The 24,289-nt window shown below is 67.0% G+C and overlaps 5 protein-coding genes across 11 annotated transcripts; 2 read left to right on the forward strand and 3 right to left on the reverse strand.

The window, feature by feature from the left end:
* Window positions 1-594: 594 nt before the first annotated feature.
* ZNRD2 (zinc ribbon domain containing 2) lies at window positions 595-2,606 on the reverse strand. The gene is made up of 4 exons (XM_068179028.1): window positions 2,450-2,606; window positions 2,090-2,202; window positions 1,734-1,860; window positions 595-1,369 (listed from the first exon to the last, which is right to left on the reverse strand). The coding sequence occupies exons 1-4, from the start codon at window positions 2,463-2,465 to the stop codon at window positions 924-926; spliced, it is 702 nt and encodes a 233-aa protein (XP_068035129.1). The 5' UTR covers window positions 2,466-2,606; the 3' UTR covers window positions 595-923.
* A 700-nt stretch (window positions 2,607-3,306) lies between these two features.
* Window positions 3,307-5,793, reverse strand: LOC137467543 (RNA-binding protein 4B-like). The gene is made up of 2 exons (XM_068179032.1): window positions 5,382-5,793; window positions 3,307-4,016 (listed from the first exon to the last, which is right to left on the reverse strand). Exons 1-2 carry the CDS (start codon window positions 5,791-5,793, stop codon window positions 3,322-3,324), a joined length of 1,107 nt encoding a protein of 368 aa, XP_068035133.1. The 3' UTR covers window positions 3,307-3,321.
* Window positions 5,665-24,012, reverse strand: LOC137467545 (RNA-binding protein 4B). Of its 5 annotated transcripts, none has more exons than XM_068179035.1 (4): window positions 23,860-24,012; window positions 21,957-22,378; window positions 20,221-20,922; window positions 19,252-19,756 (listed from the first exon to the last, which is right to left on the reverse strand). In XM_068179035.1, the coding sequence occupies exons 2-3, from the start codon at window positions 22,366-22,368 to the stop codon at window positions 20,228-20,230; spliced, it is 1,107 nt and encodes a 368-aa protein (XP_068035136.1). In that variant the 5' UTR covers window positions 22,369-22,378; window positions 23,860-24,012; the 3' UTR covers window positions 19,252-19,756; window positions 20,221-20,227. The 5 variants fall into 5 exon arrangements, with proteins under 5 accessions (XP_068035141.1, XP_068035136.1, XP_068035138.1 ...); XM_068179037.1 differs by lacking the exon at window positions 19,252-19,756 and adding an exon at window positions 21,596-21,682 and having other exon boundaries at window positions 20,513-20,922; XM_068179036.1 differs by lacking the exon at window positions 19,252-19,756 and adding an exon at window positions 21,596-21,698 and having other exon boundaries at window positions 20,513-20,922.
* CCS (copper chaperone for superoxide dismutase) lies at window positions 6,248-13,060 on the forward strand. 2 transcript variants are annotated; one of them, XM_068179034.1, is made up of 8 exons: window positions 9,958-10,090; window positions 10,747-10,819; window positions 10,913-11,067; window positions 11,811-11,992; window positions 12,084-12,144; window positions 12,488-12,565; window positions 12,652-12,755; window positions 12,828-13,060. In XM_068179034.1, the coding sequence occupies exons 1-8, from the start codon at window positions 10,055-10,057 to the stop codon at window positions 12,982-12,984; spliced, it is 846 nt and encodes a 281-aa protein (XP_068035135.1). In that variant the 5' UTR covers window positions 9,958-10,054; the 3' UTR covers window positions 12,985-13,060. The 2 variants fall into 2 exon arrangements, with proteins under 2 accessions (XP_068035134.1, XP_068035135.1); XM_068179033.1 differs by lacking the exons at window positions 11,811-11,992; window positions 12,084-12,144; window positions 12,488-12,565; window positions 12,652-12,755; window positions 12,828-13,060 and adding an exon at window positions 6,248-7,798 and having other exon boundaries at window positions 8,658-10,090; window positions 10,913-10,979.
* RBM14 (RNA binding motif protein 14) lies at window positions 13,221-18,281 on the forward strand. 2 transcript variants are annotated; one of them, XM_068179030.1, is made up of 3 exons: window positions 13,221-13,646; window positions 15,781-17,404; window positions 17,771-18,281. In XM_068179030.1, exons 1-3 carry the CDS (start codon window positions 13,301-13,303, stop codon window positions 17,976-17,978), a joined length of 2,178 nt encoding a protein of 725 aa, XP_068035131.1. In that variant the 5' UTR covers window positions 13,221-13,300; the 3' UTR covers window positions 17,979-18,281. The 2 variants fall into 2 exon arrangements, with proteins under 2 accessions (XP_068035131.1, XP_068035132.1); XM_068179031.1 differs by lacking the exon at window positions 15,781-17,404 and having other exon boundaries at window positions 13,238-13,646.
* Window positions 24,013-24,289: the final 277 nt, after the last annotated feature.

Consider the following 24,289-nt stretch of genomic DNA (forward strand, 5'->3'; position numbering starts at 1 on the left):
CCCAAATTTATTTAATATCAAATCCCTTTCATCCCAAATTTATTTTATATCAAAACCTTTTAACCCGAATTTATTTAACCCTTTATACCAAATTTATTTCATATCAAACCATTTTATCCCAAGTAAAACCCCTTTTTTACCACTCTCTTTACACCAAATTCATTTCATACCAAATTCTTTTCTATAAAATCCCTTTTTTACCAAACCCTTTACCCCAAACCTATTTTACACAGATTTTTTTTAATACAAAACCCATTTTTTACCAAACTCTTTACCCCAAAATCCTTTTTATATCAAAATATTTTCTATGAAATCCCACTTACATTAAACCCTTTACCCCAAACCCACTTGATACCATTTTATTTTAACACAAAATGTCATTTTTCCCCAAACTCTTCACCCCAAACCCACTTTACACCGATTTTTTTTTAACACAAAACCCCTTTTTTACCAAACTCTTCATCCCAAAATCCTTTTTATATCAAATTCTTTTCTATAAAATCCCACTTACACCAAACCCTTTACCCCAAAACCACTTGATACCATTTTATTTTAACACAAAATGTCATTTTTCTCCAAACTCTTCACCCCAAACCCACTTTACACCGATTTTTTTTTAACACAAAACCCCTTTTTTACCAAACTCTTCATCCCAAAATCCTTTTTAGATCGAATTCTTTTCTATAAAATCCCACTTACACCAAACCCTTTACCCCAAAACCACTTGATACCATTTTATTTTAACACAAAATCTCATTTTTCACCAAACTCTTCACCCCAAACCCACTTTACACCGATTTTTTTTTAACACAAAACCCCGTTTTTCCCCGCTCGCCTCGCCCCGGCTTTAGCTGATATTTAACCCTTTACACCCCGCAGCTCCGTTCACCACCGGAGCCGTTCCATCCCGCCGGGGTCCGGTGTCACGGGGGCGGCTCGGGGTGTCCCGGGGGCGGCTCGGGGTGTCCCGGGGGCGGCCCGGGGACGCTGCCGGGGGGCTCCAGGTCCCGCAGCCCGCGCAGGGCGTGGGCGCAGTCCCGCACCAGGCGGCAGAGGCGGGCGCTGCCGTCCACGGAACCGGTGCGGGGCAGCTCCCGCGCGGCCCAGAGCAGCTTCTGCAGCAGCGCCGCCCGCGCCGCCGCCACCGCCGCACCGGGAGAACCGGGGGAACCGGCAGCGGCAGCGGCAACACCGGGGGAACCCGCACCGGCAACACCGGGGGAACCGACACCGGCACCGTGGGGAGCGGCGCCGGCGCCGTCACCGGCACCGCCGGGGAAACCGGCCCCGGCCCCGGCCCCGGCGCCGGGGGGGGCTCCCCGCAGAGCCGCCGCCCCCTCGCAGTGCTCGGGCCGGGCGGCGGCGGGAGCTGGGGGGGAGGGGAGGGAGGAGATGAGGGGGAGCCCCTCCCCCACTCCGCGAGGCTTTGGGGGGGGCGGGGTCCCAGATTTTGGGGTTCTCCCCCTCCCCCCCAAAGCCTTTAGGTTCAGACTTCACCAATGTCTGCAGCCCCCCCTCCCCCTCCCCAAATTGTCGCCCCTCCGCATCCTCCGCTCCCGGCTCATCCCCTCCCCCACCCCCCAAAATCCCCAATCCCCCCCAGTTCCCCTCCCCCACCCCCAAATTGCCGTTTCCCCCCCAGCGAGCCCCCCCCCGAAATTCCCCACTTCCAACCCCAAATCCCCAATTCCCGCCCCCCACCCCCCCCAATTCCCCGTTTCCCCCCTCCCAGCCGCATGTCCCCCCCCAAAATCCCCGTTTTCCTCCCCAATTCCCCCCCCGCCCCGTACCGTGCCCCCCCGCGGGGTCCTGGCAGCTCACGCACAGCAGCCGCTGCTCCTTGTCCTGCAGCAGAATCGTCTGGGGGCGGGGGGGGCACCGGGGGGTCACGGGGCACCGCGACCCCTCCCCCACCCCCCCGGGACCCCCCAATTCCCGTGGGGGGGTCCAAGCCCCCCCCCCGCTCCTCCGTCCCCCCCATTCCCAATCCCAGGATGGTCCCGGCTCCTCCCCCCTGACCCCGTTCCGAGCCGCCCCGGTTCCCGAGGATCCCGGGGGGGTCCCGGTGCTCCCCTGCCGCCCCGCTCACCCCGCACTCCGGGCAGCAGCTCCCCAACATTCGGTACCCCCGGAGCAGCAGCGCGCCCATGGCCCGGCTCGCCCGGTCCAGCCGCTCCCGCCGCGCCTCGGCCTCGTCCGCGTCTGGGGGGGGAACCGGAGGGGTCTCGGTTACCGGGGGGGTCCCAAACCGCGGGGAGAGCGGGTTAAGGGGGCCTGGGATGAGCTGGGGGGGACTCGAAGGCGCACGGAAGGGCCCGGGGCGTTCCCGGGGTCGGGGGGGGGTTCCCGGGAAGGTCCCGGTGGAGGGTGGGGGTTCCGGGGTGACTCCCGGTGCTGACGGGGGTTCCCGGGGGGATCCGCGCTCGGGGGCGTCCCGCCGGTGCCTCACCGCCGTTCAGCGCCATGGTCGCTCGGGGAGACAGCGTCGCGCCGGAAATGACATCACAAGAGCCACTCCAGTCCGGGCAGGAACAGTGACGCGAACGTGTGAAATAAGTTCCGGGCCCAAACTCGGTCCCACGGTCCCGGAGTGAAATGGGGTCGGGTACCCCTTGCGGCGTAAATTTGCATAACCCCGCCTCTCTCCGTCCATAAACCCCGCCCCACCCCTACCGGAAATCGGATTGGCCGCTGGTGCCCTGGATTTGCATTCGCTCCGCCCCATCTGACCGCGAGCTGATTTGCATATTTTGCACTAGATTTAAAACTCGCCGCAGGCGCTGCGCTCTGATTGGCCAGAAGCGGCCCCGCCCCCCGCAGACCCCGCCCCCCAGCCCAGATCCGGCCCAGGCGCAGAAATGCCGGGACAGAAATTGGTGACAATTTTTATTTTGCTGGGGAAGGGGCGGGTGAGGCCGAGGTGACCCAGCCCGGGCAGGGGGGACTCTGGGGAAGCTCCGTACAAAAAGGGGGGGCTGAGGCAGGGGGACACGGCTCCATCCGAGGCTGCCGCACCTGGAAGAGAGCACAGACGTCAGGGGAGGTGGAGGACACGGGGACACCCAGCGACACTCGGGGACACGCGGGCGCTGGGACGTGGCGGCTCCGGCGGGGACAAGGGTTCCTGGTGACGGGGAGGGGACGCGGTGGCGGCGACCCGGCGCACGTCTGACCTGACGCGGCGGTGACGTCCGGGGGACGCGGAGCCACGGCAAGGGCGGCGAGTCCCGGGGGGTCCGTGGGGATCCTGGGTGGAGAAAAGGCCGTTACCGGGCGCACCGGCGGTGCGGACGCGCCCGGGGAGAGGCGCCGGCGCTCACCTCAAAAGACGGAGTATCGCGCCCGGTCGGCGTACGGGTCCCGCTCGAAGCGCTGCATGTCGTAGAGCGACGCCCGGGCCACCGAGGAGACGGGCGACAGCTGCCCACGCTCGTACGTGTACGCCTCTCCGACGGTGCTGGCCGCGGCGGCCGTGCGGCGCAGGGGGCTCCTGTCCCGGGTGTAATATGTGGAGGACGCGGCGGCGGCCGCGGCGGTGGCAGCGGCGGCGGCGACGGCGGCCGCCGCGCCCGGGGTGGGCAGCAGCGCTCGGTCGTACGCGTCTAAGGTGGTGGGGATGCGGCCGGCCATGGCCGTGGTGGCGGCCATGGCCGAGGACTGGACCTGGGAGTACTGGGCGTACTGGGAGTACTGGGCCATGGTCTGCTCCGCGTAGGCGTCGTACGCCGAGGCCGTGGCGTAGGAGCGCACCCGGTAGCGCTTGTAGTAGTCGGCCATCCCGCCGTAGGCCTCATCGTAATACACGGTCTCCCCATAGCCCGCGGTGTAGGGAGTGCGCACGGCTCCGTACTGCTCGTTATAGGCCTCGGCAAAGTCCGCCACTTGCCCCGGGCGATCGACCGGGCACTCCTTAGACCAGTGCCCCTCCTTCCCGCAGCGGTAGCAGCCGCTCTTGTCTCCCATCCCGGGCGCCGTCCGCAGCCGGCTGGTGGACAGCTGCACGCGCATCCGCTTGCCTTGGGGAGAGGGAGACCTGGTGTCACCCCGACCTGGCACCGGGCCACAGGATCCCCCAGAGCCACCCCGACATCAACATCGAGTCATGGGATCCCCAAAGCTGATCCCAGCACCGGCACAAGGCCGTGGGATCCCCACAGTTGATCCCAGCACAGGCACAAGGCCGTGAGATCCCCAAAGCCGCACTCCACACCCGCATCAGGCAGAGAGACCCCCGAGCCGCCCCCTGCTCTGACACTGTGGGGTCACACAGGGCTGGCACCGCCCTGCGGGGTCCCCAAGGGCCATCCCTGGCACTGGCAATCTGTCGTGGGTCCCCTCAGCGTCACCCTGGTACTGCTGGGGGCCCCCAGAATCCCCCCCGGCACTGTGGGGTTCCCCAGTGCCAGCATCGCACCATGGGGGGCCCCCGAACTGCCACCACCCCTCGGGGACCCCCAAGAGCCACTGCTGGGACCGTGGGATGTTCCCAGGGAAGAGACCAGGAACCGAGGCACAACACAGGGCCTGGGCAGCTGCGGCCCAGCCAGGTGAGGGACATTTGGGGACATGGCTGGAGGTGACAACCCCCAGACCTTCCTGTGCACACACGGAGGGGATGAACGCCCAGGGGCTGCTCTGTTTGGGGTCCCTGTCAGAGGCACAAACTCCAGCCGCTGTTTTGTATTTTAGTTATTTAATTATTGCACCGAGATGAAATTATGTCAAAGATCGGAACATCTGAGACCGGGGTGGCAAAGCTGGGCTGGGGCTGGTGGTCCATGGGACCCCCAGAAATGGCACCAGCACCATGGGACCCCCCAAGAGGTGGCAGCAGCGATGGGGACTCCCCGGGAGCCACCCAGGGCACCGTGGGACCCCTGAAAGCCACCCCTGGCACCACTGAGGGTGGGGGGTGACAGGAGCCACCAGCGTGGGTACCAGGCCCCGCAGACAAGGGGGTTCCCTGCGGTTCCAGGCAGGACTTGGGGACAAGGGGTGCCAATGGGACACAGCGCTGGCTCCCAGCCCCGTTCTCCCTCAAATTCCAGCAGCACGGGGACCCCACCGGTCCCGTGAAGCGACCCCAGAGGCGGAACTCACCCTGACCAACGAGTCTGGGGTAAAACCCCCGGAATTCCTACAAACTCCAGTGCTGTGGAGCCACCACGGTGCCCCCAGCCCTGACACCGGACGAGGGCACGGGGACAGCACCTGGCACCATCCCCAGAGCCAAATTCCGGCGCTCTGGGACAAGAAAAAGCCCCGAACACAGTACCAACCACAGAGTGGGGCTGGTAACACCAAAATCAGCCAAAATCCTCCCATATCAGAACCTCCCCGTGCCCCCTCCCAGCCTCGTGCTCCCCATACCTGTGCCTCACCTTGGAACTCGGTGTTGTCCAGCCCCCGGATGGCCTCTACGGCGTCCTCGGCCCGCTCCATGTGCACAAAGGCGTAGTCCTTGACGATGTCGCACTCGATGACGGGGCCGTACTCCTCGAACTTGGCGCGCAGCTCCAGGTTGGTGCAGGCGGGGCTGATGTTGCCCACGTGCAGCTTGGTGGAGGCCTTGCTCTTGTTCTTGCTGGCCTCCACATTGATGCAGACGCCGTGCAGCTTGTGGTGGTGCAGGTTGCGGATGGCGTCCTCGGCCGCCGTCCTGTCCTCGATGTGCACGAAGCCGTAGTTCTTGATGATGTCGCACTCCAGCACCTTCCCGTACTGCTCGAACAGGGAGCGGATCTCCTGCTCCGTCGCCTCCCGCGGCAGGTTCCCGATGAACAGCTTCACCATCGCGACCCGCCTGAGGGGTGGCAGGGAAGGGGGGGCTCGGTGAGACCCCACCCGCACAACCCCCGCTCCCGCTGAGGGGTCGCAGCCCCTCCGGGTAGGGGAAAGGGGATGAGGAGAGATCCCCCAGGCCCGGGCTCCTTCAGGGTCCCAAGCGGAGTCTCAGCCCCGGTTGTGCTCCGTGAGCCCCCAGGCCATGGAGGGGGACCCAGGTCTCCCCCCAGACCTCATCCCTCTCCCATCCCAGGTCTGAGCCCCCTCCTCGGAACTTTCCCGAGACCGCGGGACCCCGTGCAACCCTCCCCCTCAGCCAGCAGGGTCCCGGCCCCCTCCCCGCTCCTCCTCGGCCCCTCCCGGTCCCACCCGGGACCCCCGAGTCTCACCGCGCCCCCCCCCTCGCCCGGTACTCGATGCCGGCAACAAAATGGCGGTGGCCGCCTCACGCGGGGCCACGCCCACCGCTCGCGCTGATTGGCCGAGAGCGGCTGAACGGTGCGACACGATTGGTCGAGGCGGTGCGAAGCCCCGCCCAGCGGCGGCCCGGACAGCGTCAGGCACAAAGCGCTCCCGCCCTCGCGGCGGCCAATGGGGAGCGGCGGCGCGCCGGAAGTGAGTAGAGGGGTGGGGGCTTTTTAGGGCACGTGACAGAAGCGCTGGCCAATCAGAGCGCGGAGGAGGGGCGTGGCCCGGCGGTGCCGGGAGGGTCGGAGCCGGCGGAACCGGGACCGACAGCAACAGGGACCGGCACCGGGACACGGACAGACCGGCCCCACAGGCACCGGGACAGAGCGGGACCAACCGCTCCCATCGGGATCGATCGGCACCGGCACCGGCACCGGGGTTGACTACCCCAAGCGGCTTCGACCCGGTCAGAAACCGGGGTGTCGCGGCCACCGGGACCGGCCGGTTCTGGCCCCGCCTCTCCAGCATTAGCCACTCCTCGTGCTTATTTGCCACGCCCCTTTCACCGTAGCCCCGCCCCCCATGTCCCACGCGGTGCTGCTGCTGCGGCGGCTCCGGGAGCGGCACCGGCACCGGGAACAGAACCGGGACAGCGACGAGGAACAGGACTGGGACCGGGAGCAGCACCGGGCGCGGGATCAGGACTGTGACAGGGCCCGGGAGCAGCACCAGGATCGGCACCGGGTGCGGGATCAAGACTGTGACAGGGACCGGGAGCAGCACCGGGACCAGCACCGGGACCGGAATGAAACCCACGACCGGGACCGGGATGAAACCCACGACCGGGACCGCGATCATGGCCGGACTCATGCCCGGCAGCACGCCTTACACCCCGCACCCACCGCCCCGTCTCGGAGCCCCCTCCCCGAGCCCTCCGGTGCTCCCTCCGCCCCATCCCCGTCGCCGAGCCCCCGCCGCGGCCGCCGCCGCCGCCGCCCTTACCCGGCGCAGCGCATTTACCGGGCGCGCTGCTCCTTCCTGGAGCTGAGCGACGAGCAGGCGCTGCGGCGCTGCCGCCTGGACCGGGCGGCCATCGCGGCGCTGTGCCGGGAGCTCGGTGCCGACCTGCAGAGCCTCACGGGCCGCAGCCACGCGCTGCCCGTGGCCGTCAAGGTCACCTCGGCCTTGGCCTTCCTGGCCTCGGGCTCCTTCCAGACGGCGTCGCGCCTCAGCACGGGCATCAGCCAGTCGGCCATGTCCAACTGCCTGGCGCAGTTCCTGGCGGCCTTGCAGCGGCGGGCGGCCCGGTACATCGCCTTCGCGCCGGCGCCCGCGCCCCCCGGGGGCCCCGCGGCGCTGCCCGGGGTGCTGGGGCTGGTGGGCGCCATGCACGTGGCGCTGCGGGCGCCGGCCGACAACGAGCCGCTGTTCCGCAACGCCGCCAACTTCCACTCCATCAACATGCAGGTGGTGTGCGACCGCCGCGGCCACATCACCAACGTGGTGGCCAAGTTCCCCGGCTCGTGTGCCAACGCCACCGTGCTCGAGAACTCGGCCCTGGCGCGGCTCATGGAGGGCAGCAGGCCCGAGGGGGGCTGGCTGCTGGGTGAGGGGGGTTTGGGGGGCTTTGGGATGGTCTGGGGGGATCCCAGAGATCTGGGCTCATGGAAGGAGGGGGTCTGGCTGCGGGGGGAGGGGGTTTGGGGATCAGGGGGGAGCTGGGGGTCTCGGGAATATGGGGGTGACCTGGGGGTGCTCTGGGGGGTCTGCAGTCCCATCCCCCCGGGGCACTGCACGAACCCGCTGGCGGTTGGGGTTAGCCTGGGGGTGCCCCTGGCGCTCCAGGTGTAACTCAGGTGTATCCCTGATTGCTCCAGGTGTAACCCAGGTGTGTCCCTGGCACTCCAGGTGCAATCCAGGTGTCTCCCTGACACTGCAGGTGTAATCCAGGTGTATCCCTGATTGCTCCAGGTGTAACCCAGGGGTATCCCTGGCACTGCAGGTGTAACCCAGGTGTGTCCCTGGCACTCCAGGCGTAATCCAGGTGTCTCCCTGACACTGCAGGTGTAACCCAGGTGTATCCCTGATTGCTCCAGGTGTAACCCAGGTGTGTCCCTGATTGCTCCAGGTGTGTCCCTGGCACTCCAGGTGTAACCCAGGTGTGTCCCTGGCACTGCAGGTGTAACCCAGGGGTATCCCTGGCACTCCAGGTGTAACCCAGGTGTATCCCTGATTGCTCCAGGTGTAACCCAGGTGTGTCCCTGGCACTCCAGGTGTAACCCAGGGGTATCCCTGGCACTCCAGGTGTAACCCAGGTGTATCCCTGGCACTCCAGGTGTAACCCAGGGGTATCCCTGGCACTCCAGGTGTAACCCAGGTGTCTCCCTGGTGCTCTGGGGCTGGCTCAGGTGTGTCCCTGGCACTCCAGGTGTAACCCAGGTGCATCTCTCCCCCTCCCCCCGCAGGTGACCGCTCGTACCCGCTGAAGCCGTGGCTGCTGACGCCGATCTCGGGCCCGCGGGGCGCGGCCGAGCTGCGCTACAACGCGCTGCACGCGCGCGGCCTGGCCCCGCTGCGCCGCACCCTGGGGCTGCTGCGCCGCCGCTTCCGCTGCCTGGCGGGCGGGGGGCTCCAGTACAGCCCCCCCAAGGTCTGCCAGATCTTCCTGGCCTGCTGCATCCTGCACAACATCGCCCTGCGCCGCCGCGTCCCCCTGGAGCCCCCCGAGGGGCTCCCGCCCGCCCCCGGGCACCCCGAGCCCCCCCCGCAGCCGCCGCCGCCCCCCGGGCCGGGGGCTCGCGAGGGACGGGCCGTGAGGGCCAGGGTGGTGCAGCAGGTCCGGGAGGGGCTGGGCTGAGGGGTGGGGGGCTCCGAGTGCTTTGGGTGGTGCCGAGCCCTGAGTTGGGGGTGCTGAGCCATGATTTGAGGGGCTCTGAGCCCTCTGGGGGGTCCTAACCCCTGATTTGGGGGGGCTCTCAGTGCTTTGGGGGGTTCTGACCCCTGAGTTGGGGGTCCTGACCCCTGATTTGAGGGGCTCAGAGCCATCTGGGGGGTCCTGACCCCTGATTTGGGGGGGTCTGAGTCCCTGGTGGGGGCTGAGCCCTGATTTGGGGGGGCTCTGAGTGCTTTTGGGGGGTCCTGACCCCTGATTTGGGGGGGCTCTGAGTCCTCTGGAGCATCCTGACCCCTGATTTGGGGGGCGCTGACCCCTGATTTGGGGGGCTCTGGGTCCTTGCGGGGGGCTGATATCTGTTTTTGAGGGGCTCTAACCCCTCGTAGGCGGGTCCATCATTTTGGGGGTCTCCTATTTCCACCCCCGTGATCCCCAGATTTCCTCCCTCAGCCGTGTCTGTGCTCATTTTGGGACAAATAAATGGGATTTTTTCCAACTATTGCCCCACAGCGTTTTGGGGGGGTCAGAGGGGAAGTGCTGGTCACTTTAGGGATCCCACCCAAGGGGATTTTGGGGGTCCTTGCTGTGTCCCCGTGGGCGGGATGAGCCCCCTGACCCCTGCAGCCCCCGTCCCCCCATGGAAACCCCCAAATTTCCCCACCGCGGGCCCCCCAAAACTCCACTGCATCCCACAGGGCGCCGCCATTCCCACTGTCGCATTCCCAGGAGCCCCCCAAGCCACTGAAACCCTTCCGGCCCCCCAAAATCCCCCCCAGGCTCGTCAAACCCCCCCAAATTCCCAGTCGGGCCCATTCCGGTCCCCGCGCCGTTGCCATGACGACAGGACGCCGGAAGTGGTTCCACCGTCAAACCCTTCCCCTGCAGTGCGGCCGTATCCGGTCCGCCGGCAGAACGGGTCCGTCGAGGCGCAGTGACGCGAGAGCGGTTCCGGGGTCAGAGTCCGCGGCCATGGCGGCGCCGGCGGCCGGCGGGAGCAGCTGCCGGGTCGGGACCCCCGCGACGGGACCGGGGGCCGGGACCGGACGGGCCGAGGGGCTCGGGGAGTGGGGGAAGGGGGAACGGAGGGGCTCGAAGGCTCGGGGAGCGGAGGACGGGCGGTTTGGGGGTGAAACGCTCTGCTTTGGGGCCGATCTGGGGGTGCAGGATCCCGCCCACGGCGCTTTTGGGGTGCAGGAGCGTTCGCGAGGGGGGCTTGGGGGTTCAGGGCCGCGTGAGGAGCACTCCTAGGGGTGCAGGACCCCGTCGCCGGCGGGGTTTGGGGGTTCAGAGCCTCATCCATGGCAGTTTTGGAGGTACAGGACCCCTCCCGGGAGGGTTTGGGGGTTCAGGACCCCGTGAGAAGCATTTAGGGGCGCTGCATCCCCTGTAAAGGGGTGCAGGACCCCCTGGCAGGGCGGGCTCGGGGGTTCAGAGCCTCAGGAACAACTTTTGGGGGTGCAGAATCCCTTCCACAGCACTTCCAGGGCCCCTCCCTGGCAGCTCTGCGGGGTCAGGGCTCCTTCCCCTCCACTTCTGGGGTGCCGCCTCCCTTTTCACCCCCCATTTTTTGAGGTGCCCACACTTCCCCTCTCATTCTCGCCCTGTTTTCTCCCTTCCCCCGCCCGATTTTGGGGCGCGAACCCCCCCGTTTCCCCCCCCAGCTGGAGTTCTCGGTGCAGATGAGCTGCCAGGGCTGCGCCGATGCCGTGCGGGCAGCGCTGGACGCGGCCCCCGGTGAGACCCCCGGGCTCTCCCCCAGACCCCGGCGACCCCCCCCAGGCCCCAGGCTTTTGGGGGACCCCCTAGAGCCCCCCTGTGCCCCCCCAGACGTGAAGCTGCTGGAGCTGCGGCCCCAGGAGCAGTCGGTGCTGGTGGAGACCACGGCAGCGGCCGAGCGAGTGCAGGAGCTGCTGGAGAATTCGGGGTGCAGGGCCGTGCTCAAGGGCATGGGGGGCTCCCCCGAGGGTCAGTGGGGTTTGGGGGTGTCCTGAGGGGGCTTGGGGTGTCCCAGTGGGGTTTGGGTGCTGCTGTGGCCCAGCACAATCAGGGGTTTGGCGGTTTGGGGGTTGTGCTCGAGGGCGTGGGGGGCTCCCCTGAGGGTGACAGGGGTTTTGGGGGGGGTCACAGAGGGTTTGAGGGGGTCATAGAGGGTTTTGGGGGGGTTACACTGGGGTTTGGGGGGGTCACAGAGAGGGTTTGGGTGGATTTTGGGAGGGTTTGGGGGGTCAAAGAGGGTTTTGGGGGGATTTTGGGATGGTTTGGGGGGGTCAAAGAGGGTTTAGGGGGGTCACAGAGGGTTTTGGGGGGGTTTTGGGAGGGTTTGGGGGGATTTTGGGATGGTTTGGGGGGTCACAGAGGGTTTTGGGGGGATTTTGGGAGGGTTTGGGGGGTCAAAGACGGTTTAGGGGGGTCACAGAGGGTTTTGGGGGGATTTTGGGATGGTTTGGGGGGTCACAGAGGGTTTTGGGGGGATTTTGGGAGGCTTTGGGGGGATTTTGGGATGGTTTGGGGGGGTCACAGAGGGTTTTGGGGGGATTTTGGGATGGTTTGGGGGGTCAAAGAGGGTTTTGGGGGGATTTTGGGAGGGTTTGGGCGCTCCTGGAGGAGTTCTGCTGTCCCTGGCCGGGGTTTAGGCTCAGTTTTGGGGGACATTTTGGGCTCCCTGAGGTTGTTTTTGTGCCGGGGGGGGTTTGGGGGTGCCGGATCCTGACGTGCCCCTCCCCAGCTCCCCCCGGGGGGGGCGGCGGTGGCGGCGCTGGGGGGTCCCGGGGGGGTCCGGGGGCTGCTCCGGTTCCTGCAGCTCTCCCCCGGCCGCTGCCTCGTGGAAGGGGCCGTGTCCGGGCTCCCCCCCGGCCCCCACGGGCTCCACATCCACGAATTCGGGGACCTCTCGGACCCCTGTAACAGGTGAGAGGGGTGGTGGGGCCGCGGGGGGAGGGGGTACAGGGGGTGGGGACCCCCAATTTCACCCCCATATCCCAATTCCCCCCCAAACCAGCTGCGGGGGCCACTTCAACCCTGACGGGGAGACCCACGGGGGACCCCAGGACCAGCACAGGGTGAGCTGGGGGTGGGGGGAGATTTGGGGGCGGGGGGTCTTGGAGGGGATTTGGGGGACTGATGAGGGGATTTGGGGTGGTCTTGAAGGGGGTTGGGGGATCTTGGAGGGGTTTGGGGGGGGCAATGAGGGGATTTGGGGGGGGTCTCTGGATGATTTGGGGTGGTGCTGGAGGGGTTTTGGGGGGCAATGATGGGTCAGGGGAGCTCGGTGGGATTTTTGGAGGTTTTTGTGGTGCAGTGAGGGGATTTGGGGAGTCTCTGGAGGGTTTGGGGGGGGTCTCTGTGGGGTTGGGGGTGCTCTGTGAGTTTTGGGGGGCTCGTGACTCCCACCTTCACCCCCAGCACGCCGGGGACCTGGGGAACATCTGGGCAGATGCCGAGGGCCGGGCCCAGTTCCGAATTGAGGACTCGAGGCTGAAGGTGGGAACTGGGGGCTGGGGGGGTCTGTCCCCAAATGTGGGGGGGGGCTCTATGGGGTTGTGACCCCCCCAGGTCCCCCTCCCCAGGTCTGGGACATCATCGGCCGCTCCGTGGTGGTGGCCGAGGGCGAGGACGATCTGGGCCGGGGGTCCCACCCGCTGTCCCGTGTCACCGGCAACTCGGGGCCGGGGTGAGCACTGGGGGGTCTCGAGGTGGGGGGGGTTTGGGGGTGTCACCCCCCCTGACCCTCCCCTGTCCCCAGGCTGGCCTGTGGCGTGGTGGCCCGCGCGGCCGGGCTCTTCCAGAACCCCAAACGCGTCTGTTCCTGCGACGGCGTCACCCTCTGGGAGGAGCGCGACCGCAGCCGTGGGGCTGCACCGGGGACCCCCGCCATGGAGACCCCCAGCCCCCACCTCTAGGAGCCCCCCGGGAGCCAATAAACGCCGCTCGCTCTGCAGCCGCTGCGGCTCCTTTAAGGGGGGGCGTGGCCAGAGCGGAGCGGGTGGTGGGGGCGTGGCTTAAAGAAGAAGAGATGGGCGTGGCTAGCACGGCGGGAAAAGAGAGGGCGGGGCGCACGGCACGCAGGCGCGCTGAGGCAGGGCGGTGCGCACGGCACGCAGGCGCGTTGCGCGCGGCGCCGCCCCCGCCGCCCTCAGGAACCGCCGCCATTTTGAAGCCGCCGCCGCCGCTGCCGGTCCTGTCCCCGCCGCGCTCCCCACAGCGATCCCCGCCGCGATGCGTCCTGGCATCAAACTCTTCGTGGGCAACGTCCCCGAGGAGGCGACGGCGGAGGAGTTGAGCGAGCTGTTCGCAGGCGCCGCGGGGCCGGTGCTGGGCGTCGCCCTCATGAAACAGTTCGCCTTCGTGCACCTGCGGGACGAGGCGGCGGCCGCGCGCGCCATCTCGCAGCTCAACGGGCACCAGCTGCACGGCCGCCGCATCGTGGTGGAGCCATCCCGGCCGCGCCCCACCAACACCTGCAAGATCTTCGTGGGGAATGTGTCGGCTGCGTGCACGAGCGGGGAGCTGCGCTCGCTCTTCCAGCAGTACGGCCCCGTGGTGGAGTGCGACGTGGTGAAAGGTACCGGACCCGCCGCCGGGGCCGCGCGGCCCCCGCCGCTCAGCTCGGCCCGCGCCGCCGGGTGATCCGTGGCACCCGAGTTCCGTCCGACTGCGGCGTCGCCCCCGCCCGGACCCCGGCGCGGCCCGGGCTGGTGGAGCGGGGGGGGATTCCTGCCGCCTCCCCCCTGCCCCGAGCGGGGCCGTGCGAGCCCGAGTGAGCTCCCGTAACCCCCCTTCTGCCAACCACGTCCTCCTCCAAGGCCTCCGCCCGCCCCGGCCGGGGCGGTGTGGGCGGTCCAGACCCCCTAACCCCCCCTCTGACAACCACGTGTCTTCGATCGCCTCCCCCAGGCTCAGGTGGGGCTGTGTCAGCCCCTGTGGGTGCCCCTGACCCCGTAACTCCCCCGATAACCCTCCTCCAGCCGGCCTCGTGCTCTGCAATCGCCTCCCCAAACCCCAGGTGGGGCCATAGGAGCCCGTGTGGGCTCCCCAGCCCCCTCAATCTCCACACTATGCCTTCTCTAGCCAACCTCCTCATGCTCCCTTACCTCCCTCAAGGGGCCCAGGTGGGCTCCCCACACTCCTGAACACCCTCATAACCTCCCTCCTGGCAGCTTTGTTCGGTGCCATCACCACCCCCAGCCCCGGGGGGTGACCCCCTGCCCACTGCTGCCACCTCTGTGACCAAATCATCCCCAGGCCATGGCCTGGCCTCCACAGCCACGCTCGGACACGGAGCTGGGACATGCACAGAACACCCCCTGAATTCCCTGAGGGGTTTGATGGCTTCAAACCGAGGACCCCCAGCACAGCCTGGTGGGGTCACCCACCACCCCCACCTCAAGTGTCACCCGTGTCACACTGATGGACTGACAACTGTCACTCCACTTCCCTGTCCCTGACCCTGCTGTCATCTCATCCCTTCTCACCCGACCCTGGAGTCCCGGTGATGTCCCTGCAGTGCCCGTGTGCCCTGCCCACAGGAGGGGGACATTGTTCCTCTGCTCTCTCGTCCCAGGTCACAGCCACCAGCGCAGCCTGGCAGAACCTGCCCTGCGTCCCCTCGGGTTTGGGGGTGCAACAGCCACCCCCAGGTGGTGGCAGCAGGGCTGCTGGGGGTGACATGGAGGGGACATCCCCTCTTTGGGCTTCCAGAGTGGGACATGTGGATGTGGGACAGGAGCCGGGTGGGGAGGGATGGCACCAGTGGGACAAAGGAGAGGGGGACATGGCACTGATGCTCAGAGGTCTGGGATGGGTTTGCTTGGCCAGTGATGTTCCCAGCACATCACACACCCTTGGGTGGGTTGTCACTGGTTCTGGTGGTCTTGGTCTGTGACTGCAGGGAAACACCACGGGGTCGCTGCCCTCCTGCCCTGTGCCGGCCCCAGACCCGTCGTGCCACGGGGGTGAGCCCCCCGACCACCATGGGGGCATCCAGCCCCCAAACCTGCTGGGCCAAGTGCCACAGGCAGCCACCAGAGCTGCCACCAGGTCCTGCTTCCCTGCTCCTCGCTGTCCTCAGACGCCTCTGTGCTGCCTAGCTGCGGTTATGCCGTGTGGCACTGGCTCCTCGCCATGGCTGGGCACTCACGGGGGGTGCTCAGGCCCTTCCTTCCCCCCTTCCTTCCCTCTTCTCCCTCATCTTATTCTCTGTCTTAAGTCCCTGTTGCCTTCTCTGTCCTGGTCTTTTTCTGTCTCCTCTTCCTCTCCCCGCTTTCTCCCCCCCTTCCTCTGTCCCGCTCTCTGTGCTGGCGCCGGTTCTCTCAGCTTTGCTCCGCTCACTGCCAGGACGTCCCACTGAGCCCACGCTGCTGGCACTGCCAGCCCAGCCCAGGCCCTTCGTCCCCGTGTGCCAGGGAGGGGCTGGGAGGGGGCACAGGAGGCAGAGCCTGGGGGGACACGGAGGGAGCCAGGCGGGCTGGGGGAGGCTGTGAACTGGGGGACGCCGGGTGGGCCGTGACCAAACGAGCGTGGGGCAGAGCCGATGGTGGTGGTTGTGTCTTCTCCGGCGAGCGGGGCCGGCAGCGCCGTCCTGGGACCAGCAGCGCCCGTCCTGCGCCCGTCCCGCTGCCGCCGCACGGCTCGTTAGTGCCGGCTCCTGTAACGAGTTGTGTTTTCTCCCCTCACTGCTCTCTCTGCTGCTTTGTCAGACTATGCCTTTGTGCACATGGAGAACGAAGCCGATGCTAAAGTTGCCATCGAAAACCTAAATGGGAAGGAGGTGAAGGGGCGCCGGGTGAATGTGGAGCTCTCCACCAACGTGCAGAAGAAGGGCACAGGCCAGGCGCCACCGCCCGCCCTCGGCGTCGACAAGACCAAGCGCATCGGCCTCGAGTACCGTGAGAAGTTCCAGCCCAAGATCGAGGGCTTCGACCAGCAGCGCCGGGCGGCCGACGCCGCCTTCCCCTCGGCCACAGGCGCCGGCTACGCCACCGCTCCCTCCCTGTACGATTACCAGCAGCGCTTTGGCGCCAAGTACGACGCCTTCGATGCGCAGCCCCGGCCCGCCTCCCCCTCCTACTTTGGCAGGGACCGCAGCCCGCTGCGGCGCTCGCCCACCCGCGCCGGCTACGCGGCGGTGACGCTCCCCATGACGGCACAGCCGGCCGCCTACCGCGCCCAGCCCTCGGCCTCACTGGGGGCCACGTACCGAGCCCAGCCCTCGGCCTCCCTGGGCGTGGCGTACCGCCCACAGCCCACCACGGGCCAGGCCGCCGCGTACCGCACACAGCCCTCGGCCTCGCTGGGCAGCGCCTACCGCTCCCAGCCCTCAGTCGGCTCCCTGGGTGCTGCGGGCACTCAGCCCGCTGCCGCCAACTCCCTCGGCTCCTACGGCGCCCAGCCCACCGCTGCCGCTTCGTACGGCGCACAGCCCACGGCCGCCAACTCCCTCGGCTCCTACGGGGTCCAGTCCGCTGCCCTTGCCTCCTCCTACAGCGCCCAGCCTGCCTCGGGCTACTCAGCTGGCTACAGTGCTCAGCCCGCCATCGCCGCCTACGGCGCCCAGCCCGCTGCCGGCTCTGCCGGCTCCTACAGCACCCAGGCTGTGGCTGTGCACGTGGCATCCTACGGCACCCAGCTGGCTGCAGGCTCCTACGGCGCCCAGCCCATGGATGGCCACGCCGGCTCCTACGGCGCCCAGCCCGGCGCCGTGCTGTCTGCCGGCTACAGCGCCCAGGCCGTGGCAGTGCACGCCAGCTCTTACAGCGCCCAGGCTGTGGCAGGTCACGCCGCCGCTGCCTACCAGCCTGTGGCCGGCCACTCTGCCTCCTACGGTGCCCAACCCGCGCTGTCCACCTCGTACGGCGCCCAGCCCACCGTGGGCCACTCGGCCTCGTACGGCGCCCAGCCCGCAACGGGCCTGCCTGCGTCCTACGGCAGCCAGCCCGCGACCGCCGCGCTCCCTGCTGGCTACGGCGCGCAGACGGGCTCCTCGCTGGCCGCGTCCTACGGCAGCCAGGCCGCTGTCGCCGCCGCCTCCTACAAGGCGCAGGCCTCTGCCCCGCTGACGGCCGCATACCGGGCGCAGGCCTCCGGCACCATGGCGGCCTCCTACCCGGCACAGCAGCCGTCCTCCGCCGCGCTGGCGGCCGCGTACCGAGCCCAGCCAGGCAGCGCCTACGACGGGCCGAGCCAGCTGGGGCAGCCGGCAGGCTCCTACCTGGGTCTGGCACAGGCCACCGCCGCACCACCCTACGAGCGCACCCGCCTCTCCCCGCCTCGCAGCGCCGCCTACGACGACCCGTACAAAAAATCGTCCTCTCTGGCTAAAAGGTACGGTGCCGGGTGGGGCACCGACCCCCGCCCCTGCCTCCCGCTGCTCGCCGGCTTGCCGGGCTCCGGCGCACCGCTCGCGGCTTGACCGGCGCCATGTGCCACCGGTGCGGCTCGCTATCGCCCGGCACGGTGGGCGCCATGGCTCCGCTCGCGCCGCGCAGATCCTGGGGAGGGGCCAGGCTTGGTGTGGGTGAGGGGAGGCGGTGGCACAACAGCGGGGCCTCCGCAGAGTCCGGTGTCCGATCCCGTCCTGCGCCGGCTTTGCCCATCGCGGTGCGTCCCCGGGCGGGACGCGGTGTTGCCGCTGGTGGCAGATCTGGGTGCCATCCCCCCTGGCTGATCCCCCTCTCTTCTTTCGCCCAGGTACGGCTCCGAGCGCCGTCTGTCCGAGCTGGCCGATTACCGGCGCTTAGCGGACTCGCCGCTGGCGTACCGCCGCTCGCCCACCAAGTCCCCGCTGGACTACCGCCGCCTGCCGGACGCGCACACCGAATATGCCCGCTACTCGGGTGGCTACAGTGACTACCTGCCCCCTGCCCGCATCCACTCGGGCTACCATCGCCGCCTCTGAGCCAGCCGCGGCCCCGCTTGCCGCCCCGCTGGGGCACGGACGGTTCTTTTTCAGCCAGTTCTTTCTGGTTTTGCTGTTTGAGTTTTTTAGAAGGTTCTGCGGTTACGGTTGGCAGTGGCCGCACGGTTCATGCTCTGCAGGCGCTCAGTGCTGGTTCATAACCTGCCAATGGTTGCAGGCTCAGACTCTTTTATACCACGAGTTGTCCCATTTTTTGGGTGAATTCCCCATTTCCAGCATCAGGCCCGGCACGGTGCCGGAGGTTTTTTATGACTGTAAATAAACACTGAGGTCTGCTCCGGTGCCCGATGCCTCCCGCTTGGTTCTTTCCCAGTCCTGGGGTCCACTCCCACCCCTGAGGACACCTCCCAGTGCCACCATCGTGACCCAGCCCTGGTTGATTGTGCTCCCAGTGCTGGAGCTGCTTTCCCACCATAAAGGAGTGGATTTGGAGGATGAGCAGCGTTCAGAGCCAGCAGCAGAAGGGCCAGACTCTACCCTGCCACGACACCACTGCACAGGATCACCGGCACCGACCTGTGCCGGGGCTTGTTTTGAGTGAGGAAAGCTACTTTTGAGGGGTGGTGCTGAGTGCGAGCGAGAGCTGGGGTGGTGCGCGCCATGCCAGGTACCAGTATCACCACCGTGACCATTCCTGCATTCTTCCTGACCCCATCTCTCCCCAGGACCGGTCAGAGCCCAGTCCGGCTGTGCCGCAGGAGGGATGGCCAAGGCTCATTAACCACCACGGTAATAGCCAGGCAGGAGGATCTGACGTTTCTCCTTTCCGGGGTGGCCACACACCCCTGGGCCTGGCCCCAAGTCCCCAGGTGTGGTGATGGCAGCACCCGTGGGTGACCATGGCACCGATCGGCGCTGGCAAGGCAGAACTGCTAGCATCACCAAATGCATAGCCTGGGCTTAATGGCCTTAACAGATGAACACCGAGAGGCAGGAGCAGTCTGGGGACAAAATGAACCAGTTTGGTCCAAACAAGGCAGCCTACAGACTAATTAGCCGTGGGCAGCTCCTGCCGCCCATGGGAGGAGGAAGAGCTGGGAGTTAAATCCCCTCTGTCACCTGTGGGTGCCCCTCTGGGGGGCCTCAGGACCGTTTTGGGGGTGTTCCCGTTTGCAGCAGCCCCTCCCCGGGGGCTCTGGTCTGCATGGGCAGAGCCAGGCAGGGCACAGGCAGCACCTGGGAGTCGAGAAGGTTCCGTGCCGTGTTCTGAGGGGATGTGAGTGCAAAGAAAGAACCGGGGGCGGAGCCAGCGCCGTTTGTTAAAAATTTTATTTTACCGGAAAGTGGGGTCGGGGGACTCTAAATCACTTGGGGGGGTTCCACCCCCGCCGGCGCGGCGCGGCGGCCTCCGGTCAGCTACAGCGTTGGGCTAAAAACCTACCACTGGATTATCCACCCTCTTAAAAAATAAAGGAAAAGAAAAGGCAAAACGACGACTCGGGAAGAGCTCTGGGGGAGCGAGGGGGCGGCGAAGCAAAGCAAAGCTGGCGCTGGGGGACGGCTGTGGCTGCGCGCTCACACCTGAGCCTGGGGTGGGGACCCAAAACTACCTGGAAAAGCAAAATCCTGCCCAGGGGGGCGGGGGAAGCTGGGGGAGGGGCTGAGCTAATCCTGCCCAGGCTGAGGACGAGCCGCGCGTCCGTAAGGAATGAGCCCGGGAGCGGCACGCGGCGGCGGTGGCACCCGGCGCGGCGCGAGACACGCGGCGCCGAGTCGGCGTGCGACGGGACCCCGACGTCCAGCCGCACAAATCTTACCTGTAAGAGAAAAGAGGAGTTGGCGCAGGTGCCCCCGGGGCCGATCCGGAACCATGCCGAGCCCCGGTGCCCTGGAGAGCTGCGGCTTCCTGGCAGCAAGAGAATCCTGACGTGGAGCAGCGGCGGGGCTCCGGCCCCCTCGGACCCCGGGCCCACCGGGACCTGGGCACAGCCCGTGTGAGCAGGAGCTGCCCCCCTGGGCCGGGGGCTCTGCAGGAACCCCCCACCCCGTGGGGACTGTGCCGGGACGGCGCCCGGCCCAGCAAGAACGTGAGTTACAGCCGTGAGAGAGACACCGGCACCGCTCTCTCACCACGGCATCTCCTTGCCACAGCTAGGCTTTAACGCCTGTGGGGCCCGTCCGTGTCACTGTGACCCGTCACCCGCCTCAACCTTGACTGGCACAACCGGGAGCACCGGCAGCGGGGCCCCCCCGCGGTGCCAAGAGCCGCCAACGCGCTCACCTCCGGCTCAAAAGGCGGAGTATCGCGCCCGGTCCGCGTACGGGTCCCGCCCGAAGCGCTGCATGTCGTAGAGGGACGCCCGGGCCACCGAGGAGACGGGCGACAGCTGCCCACGCTCGTACGTGTACGCCTCTCCGACGGTGCTGGCCGCGGCGGCCGTGCGGCGCAGGGGGCTCCTGTCCCGGGTGTAATACGTGGAGGACGCGGCGGCGGCCGCGGCGGTGGCAGCGGCGGCGGCGACGGCGGCCGCCGCGCCCGGGGTGGGCAGCAGCGCTCGGTCGTACGCGTCTAAGGTGGTGGGGATGCGGCCGGCCATGGCCGTGGTGGCGGCCATGGCCGAGGACTGGACCTGGGAGTACTGGGCGTACTGGGAGTACTGGGCCATGGTCTGCTCCGCGTAGGCGTCGTACGCCGAGGCCGTGGCGTAGGAGCGCACCCGGTAGCGCTTGTAGTAGTCGGCCATCCCGCCGTAGGCCTCATCGTAATACACGGTCTCCCCATAGCCCGCGGTGTAGGGAGTGCGCACGGCTCCGTACTGCTCGTTATAGGCCTCGGCAAAGTCCGCCACTTGCCCCGGGCGATCGACCGGGCACTCCTTAGACCAGTGCCCCTCCTTCCCGCAGCGGTAGCAGCCGCTCTTGTCTCCCATCCCGGGCGCCGTCCGCAGCCGGCTGGTGGACAGCTGCACGCGCATCCGCTTGCCTTGGGGAGAGACGCGAGAGGCAGGGTCAGTGCGGCCGTGCCAGGGCACCGGTGGGACAGGACGGGACCGGCTGCCACCCCCCCAGCCCTCCACAGCCACCGGCGCGGGAGGAGCCACCGCGGGACCGAGTGTGAGCCACCAGATGGACGCTGGACGGCGGCTGACCAGGATGTGCTGCCACAGCCGAGCATGGCCGCGCCGGCCAGCCTGGCAAAGCCCCGGAAGTCCGGGGTCGGCCCCAGCACTGCCGGCCCCGTGTGACGGCAAAGGTTCACGCCGGAAAACACCGGAGCGGCGGCGAGAGGGATGCGACACCGGGAAGCACCCCGGAGCGAACGGGGCCTGGCCCGAGCGCGGCACGAGGCAAAGCCAAGCGCGGACGCGGCCGGGACAGCTCTGGGTGCCACTGCGCCAGCCCGGCTGGGTCGCTGTTTTTTGGGGAAGGCCCGGAATGGGGGCGGCAGGATGTGTGGAGCCCTGGCAGCACCAGGAGCGCCCGGTCCGGCCCCGCCGCCACGTGGGTGAAGCGCTGGACGCCGCCCTGAGCACCCGGCCGGGAGACGCGCTCGCCATCACCGCCGCCAGCGCCGCGGCTCGATTCCGGCCGCTCGGCCCCGTCAAGCGCCCGAGCGACGCCGGGCGCGGGGTCGGGCGCCTCCGTCACCCTCTTACCAGGCTGGGCAAGGCTACAAGGGCGGGCGGCAGCCTGGCGTCACCCGCTGCTCCGGCCCGGCACAGGACGTCGCCGTCGGGGTCCTCCTGCGGGGCGGCCGTGCTGGTTAATCAGAGATGGGTCAGTCCCGTCCTCCCCGGCCCAGAGCCCCTGAGCCCTCGCCCTCGCTCCGGCCACGCCGCACGGGTGGCCCCGGGAGCTGCGGCGGTGCAGGCACCGACCGACACCAACCCCAGAGCCCCGAGGGCGCTTTATGGCCCATGGAGCCGACCGTGGTCACATCTGGGATCAACCCCAGAGCCAGTGGGAGCGTCCGCCGGGAACCCCAGAGCCCTCCCGCCGTCCAGGCCCGTGCCTCACCTTGGAACTCGGTGTTGTCCAGCCCCCGGATGGCCTCTACGGCGTCCTCGGCCCGCTCCATGTGCACAAAGGCGTAGTCCTTGACGATGTCGCACTCGATGACGGGGCCGTACTCCTCGAACTTGGCGCGCAGCTCCAGGTTGGTGCAGGCGGGGCTGATGTTGCCCACGTGCAGCTTGGTGGAGGCCTTGCTCTTGTTCTTGCTGGCCTCCACATTGATGCAGACGCCGTGCAGCTTGTGGTGGTGCAGGTTGCGGATGGCGTCCTCGGCCGCCGTCTTGTCCTCGATGTGCACGAAGCCGTAGTTCTTGATGATGTCGCACTCCAGCACCTTCCCGTACTGCTCGAACAGGGAGCGGATCTCCTGCTCCGTCGCCTCCCGCGGCAGGTTCCCGATGAACAGCTTCACCATCGCGACCCGCCTGCGCCGGACAGCGACGCCGTGAGCCTCGAGCGGCCCCAAAACTCCCCAAGGATCATCCCGAGCCTCTGTGAGTGTGCCTAGAGCTGTGCCCAAAAACCTCCGAAATCACCCCAAGCCTCTCTCTGTGTGCCCAGGGCTGTGCCCAAAAACAGCCCCAAAACCCCGCAAGGAACAGCCCGAGCCTCTGTGAGTGTGCCCAGGGCTGTGCCCAAAAACCTCCGAAATCACCCCAAACCTCTCTCTGTGTGCCCAGGGCTGTGCCCAAAAACAGCCCCAAAACCCCGCAAGGAACAGCCCGAGCCTCTGTGAGTGTGCCCAGGGCTGTGCCCAAAAACCTCCGAAATCACCCCAAACCTCTGTGTGCCCAGGGCTGTGCCCAAAAACAGCCCCAAAACCCCGCAAGGAACAGCCTGAGCCTCTGTGTGTGTGCCCAGGGTTGTGCCCCCCGAAATCCCCCGAGCCTCTGTGTGTGTGCCCAGGGCTGTGCCCACAAACTCCCTAAATCCTCCTTAAACAACTCAAAACCTCTCGGGCTGTGCCCCCCAAAACACCAAATAAACACCTTGAATGTCTGTGTGTGTGCCCAGGGTTGTGTCCCCAAATCCCTTGAAACACCCCAAACCTCTGTGTGTCCCTGGGGCTGTGCCCCAAAACACCCTAAAACCTCCTCAAATACCCCAAATCTCCTCTGTGCTCAGGGCTGGACCTCCAAACGCCCCTCAAATAAAGCCCCCAAACGTCTGTGTGTGTCCCTGGGGCTGTAGTCCCAAAGACCCCAAATCTCCTCAAACAAACACCCCAAAACTCTGCCCCTGCTCATTCAGGGCACAGCCCCAAACACCCCAAGTCCCCTCAGAAACCCTGAACCTCATGGTGGCCCCCCGGGGCTGAGGCCCTCTCACAGGGCACAGCCCCAAACATCCCAAATCCTCCCTAAATTTTGCTTCTGCTCCTTCAGGGCGGAGCCTCAAACACCTCAAATCCCCCCCCAAAATAAACACCCCAAACCTCTGCTGTCCCCCTCCTAAACTGTGCCCACAAACACCCCAAAAAAAACCACCTTAAAACTCTGACACCCCAAAAACCACCTTAAACCTCAGAAACCCCGAAAATCCACCGAAGTCTGTGACACCCCTTTTCCTGCAGGGCAGGCCCCCAAACACCCCAAAATCTCTGCACCCCCCGCAGGGCAGAGCACGCCCCGAACCCCAAAACCCCCCAGGCCTGAGACCCCCCCCTCAAATCCCTCTTGTCCCTCCGGGGCTGAGCCCCTCGTCAGACCTGAGACCCCCCCCCCCAACAAACCCCTCCCCTCCCCTCCACAGGCCCGAGACCCCCCCCCCCACCCCCAAACCGTCCCGGATCGCATCCCCCGCGGGCTGCGGGCGCCCCAGCGGGGCCATGGCCGGGCCTGGCCCATGTGTGCCCCCGGTCCCGGTCCCCGGTCCCGAAACCCCCCCGGGCCCCCCCCGCCCCCACCTGCCCCGTCCGCCGCGCGCTGCTCACAAAATGGCGGCGGCGTCTCCCGGCCCCGCCCCGCCTCCCGCGCGCTCATTGGCCGCCGGCACCGTCCGTCAAATGCCGCAGCGTGAGGTCATCGATCCGCCAATTGAGCCCGCCCACGCGGTGGCCGCAGCCAATCACGGGAAGGAGGGGGCGGGGCGAGGGGAGGAGCGGTCCATGAGGCTGCGGGGGGGGGGCGGGGGCGGTCCATTCATGGTGGGGGGCGCGCCGAGCGCTGGGAGCCGTACTGGGAGCGCTGGGAGCCGTACTGGGAGCGCTGGGAGCCGTACTGGGAGCCGTACTGGGGGCACTGGGAGCCGTACTGGGAGCGCTGGGAGCCGTACTGGGAGCCGTACTGGGGTTACTGGGAGCCGTACTGGGAGCGCTGGGAGCCGTACTGGGAGCC

The sequence above is a fragment of the Anomalospiza imberbis genome, unplaced genomic scaffold (assembly GCF_031753505.1).
Source record: "Anomalospiza imberbis isolate Cuckoo-Finch-1a 21T00152 unplaced genomic scaffold, ASM3175350v1 scaffold_671, whole genome shotgun sequence".
In the NCBI taxonomy this organism is placed as follows: domain Eukaryota; kingdom Metazoa; phylum Chordata; class Aves; order Passeriformes; family Viduidae; genus Anomalospiza; species Anomalospiza imberbis.

Excerpts from the sequence above, each read along its gene's own strand:
- ZNRD2 (XM_068179028.1), bottom strand. Across the intron at positions 1,861-2,089 it reads GCTGCTGCCCGGAGTGCGGG|ACGATTCTGCTGCAGGACAA; the intron begins GTGAGCGGGGCG and ends CCCCGCCCCCAG. Across the intron at positions 1,370-1,733 it reads ATTTTGGGGGGGGACATGCG|CTCCCGCCGCCGCCCGGCCC; the intron begins GCTGGGAGGGGG and ends CCTCCCCCCCAG.
- LOC137467543 (XM_068179032.1), bottom strand. The coding sequence starts at position 5,793 with ATGGTGAAGCTGTTCATCGGGAACCTGCCGCGGGAGGCGACGGAGCAG. Across the intron at positions 4,017-5,381 it reads GGACAACACCGAGTTCCAAG|GCAAGCGGATGCGCGTGCAG; the intron begins GTGAGGCACAGG and ends CCTCTCCCCAAG.
- CCS (XM_068179033.1), top strand. The coding sequence starts at position 6,775 with ATGTCCCACGCGGTGCTGCTGCTGCGGCGGCTCCGGGAGCGGCACCGG. Across the intron at positions 7,799-8,657 it reads CGAGGGGGGCTGGCTGCTGG|GTGACCGCTCGTACCCGCTG; the intron begins GTGAGGGGGGTT and ends CTCCCCCCGCAG.
- RBM14 (XM_068179030.1), top strand. The coding sequence starts at position 13,301 with ATGCGTCCTGGCATCAAACTCTTCGTGGGCAACGTCCCCGAGGAGGCG. Across the intron at positions 13,647-15,780 it reads GGAGTGCGACGTGGTGAAAG|ACTATGCCTTTGTGCACATG; the intron begins GTACCGGACCCG and ends CTGCTTTGTCAG. Across the intron at positions 17,405-17,770 it reads TCGTCCTCTCTGGCTAAAAG|GTACGGCTCCGAGCGCCGTC; the intron begins GTACGGTGCCGG and ends TCTTTCGCCCAG.
- LOC137467545 (XM_068179035.1), bottom strand. The coding sequence starts at position 22,368 with ATGGTGAAGCTGTTCATCGGGAACCTGCCGCGGGAGGCGACGGAGCAG. Across the intron at positions 20,923-21,956 it reads GGACAACACCGAGTTCCAAG|GCAAGCGGATGCGCGTGCAG; the intron begins GTGAGGCACGGG and ends TCTCTCCCCAAG.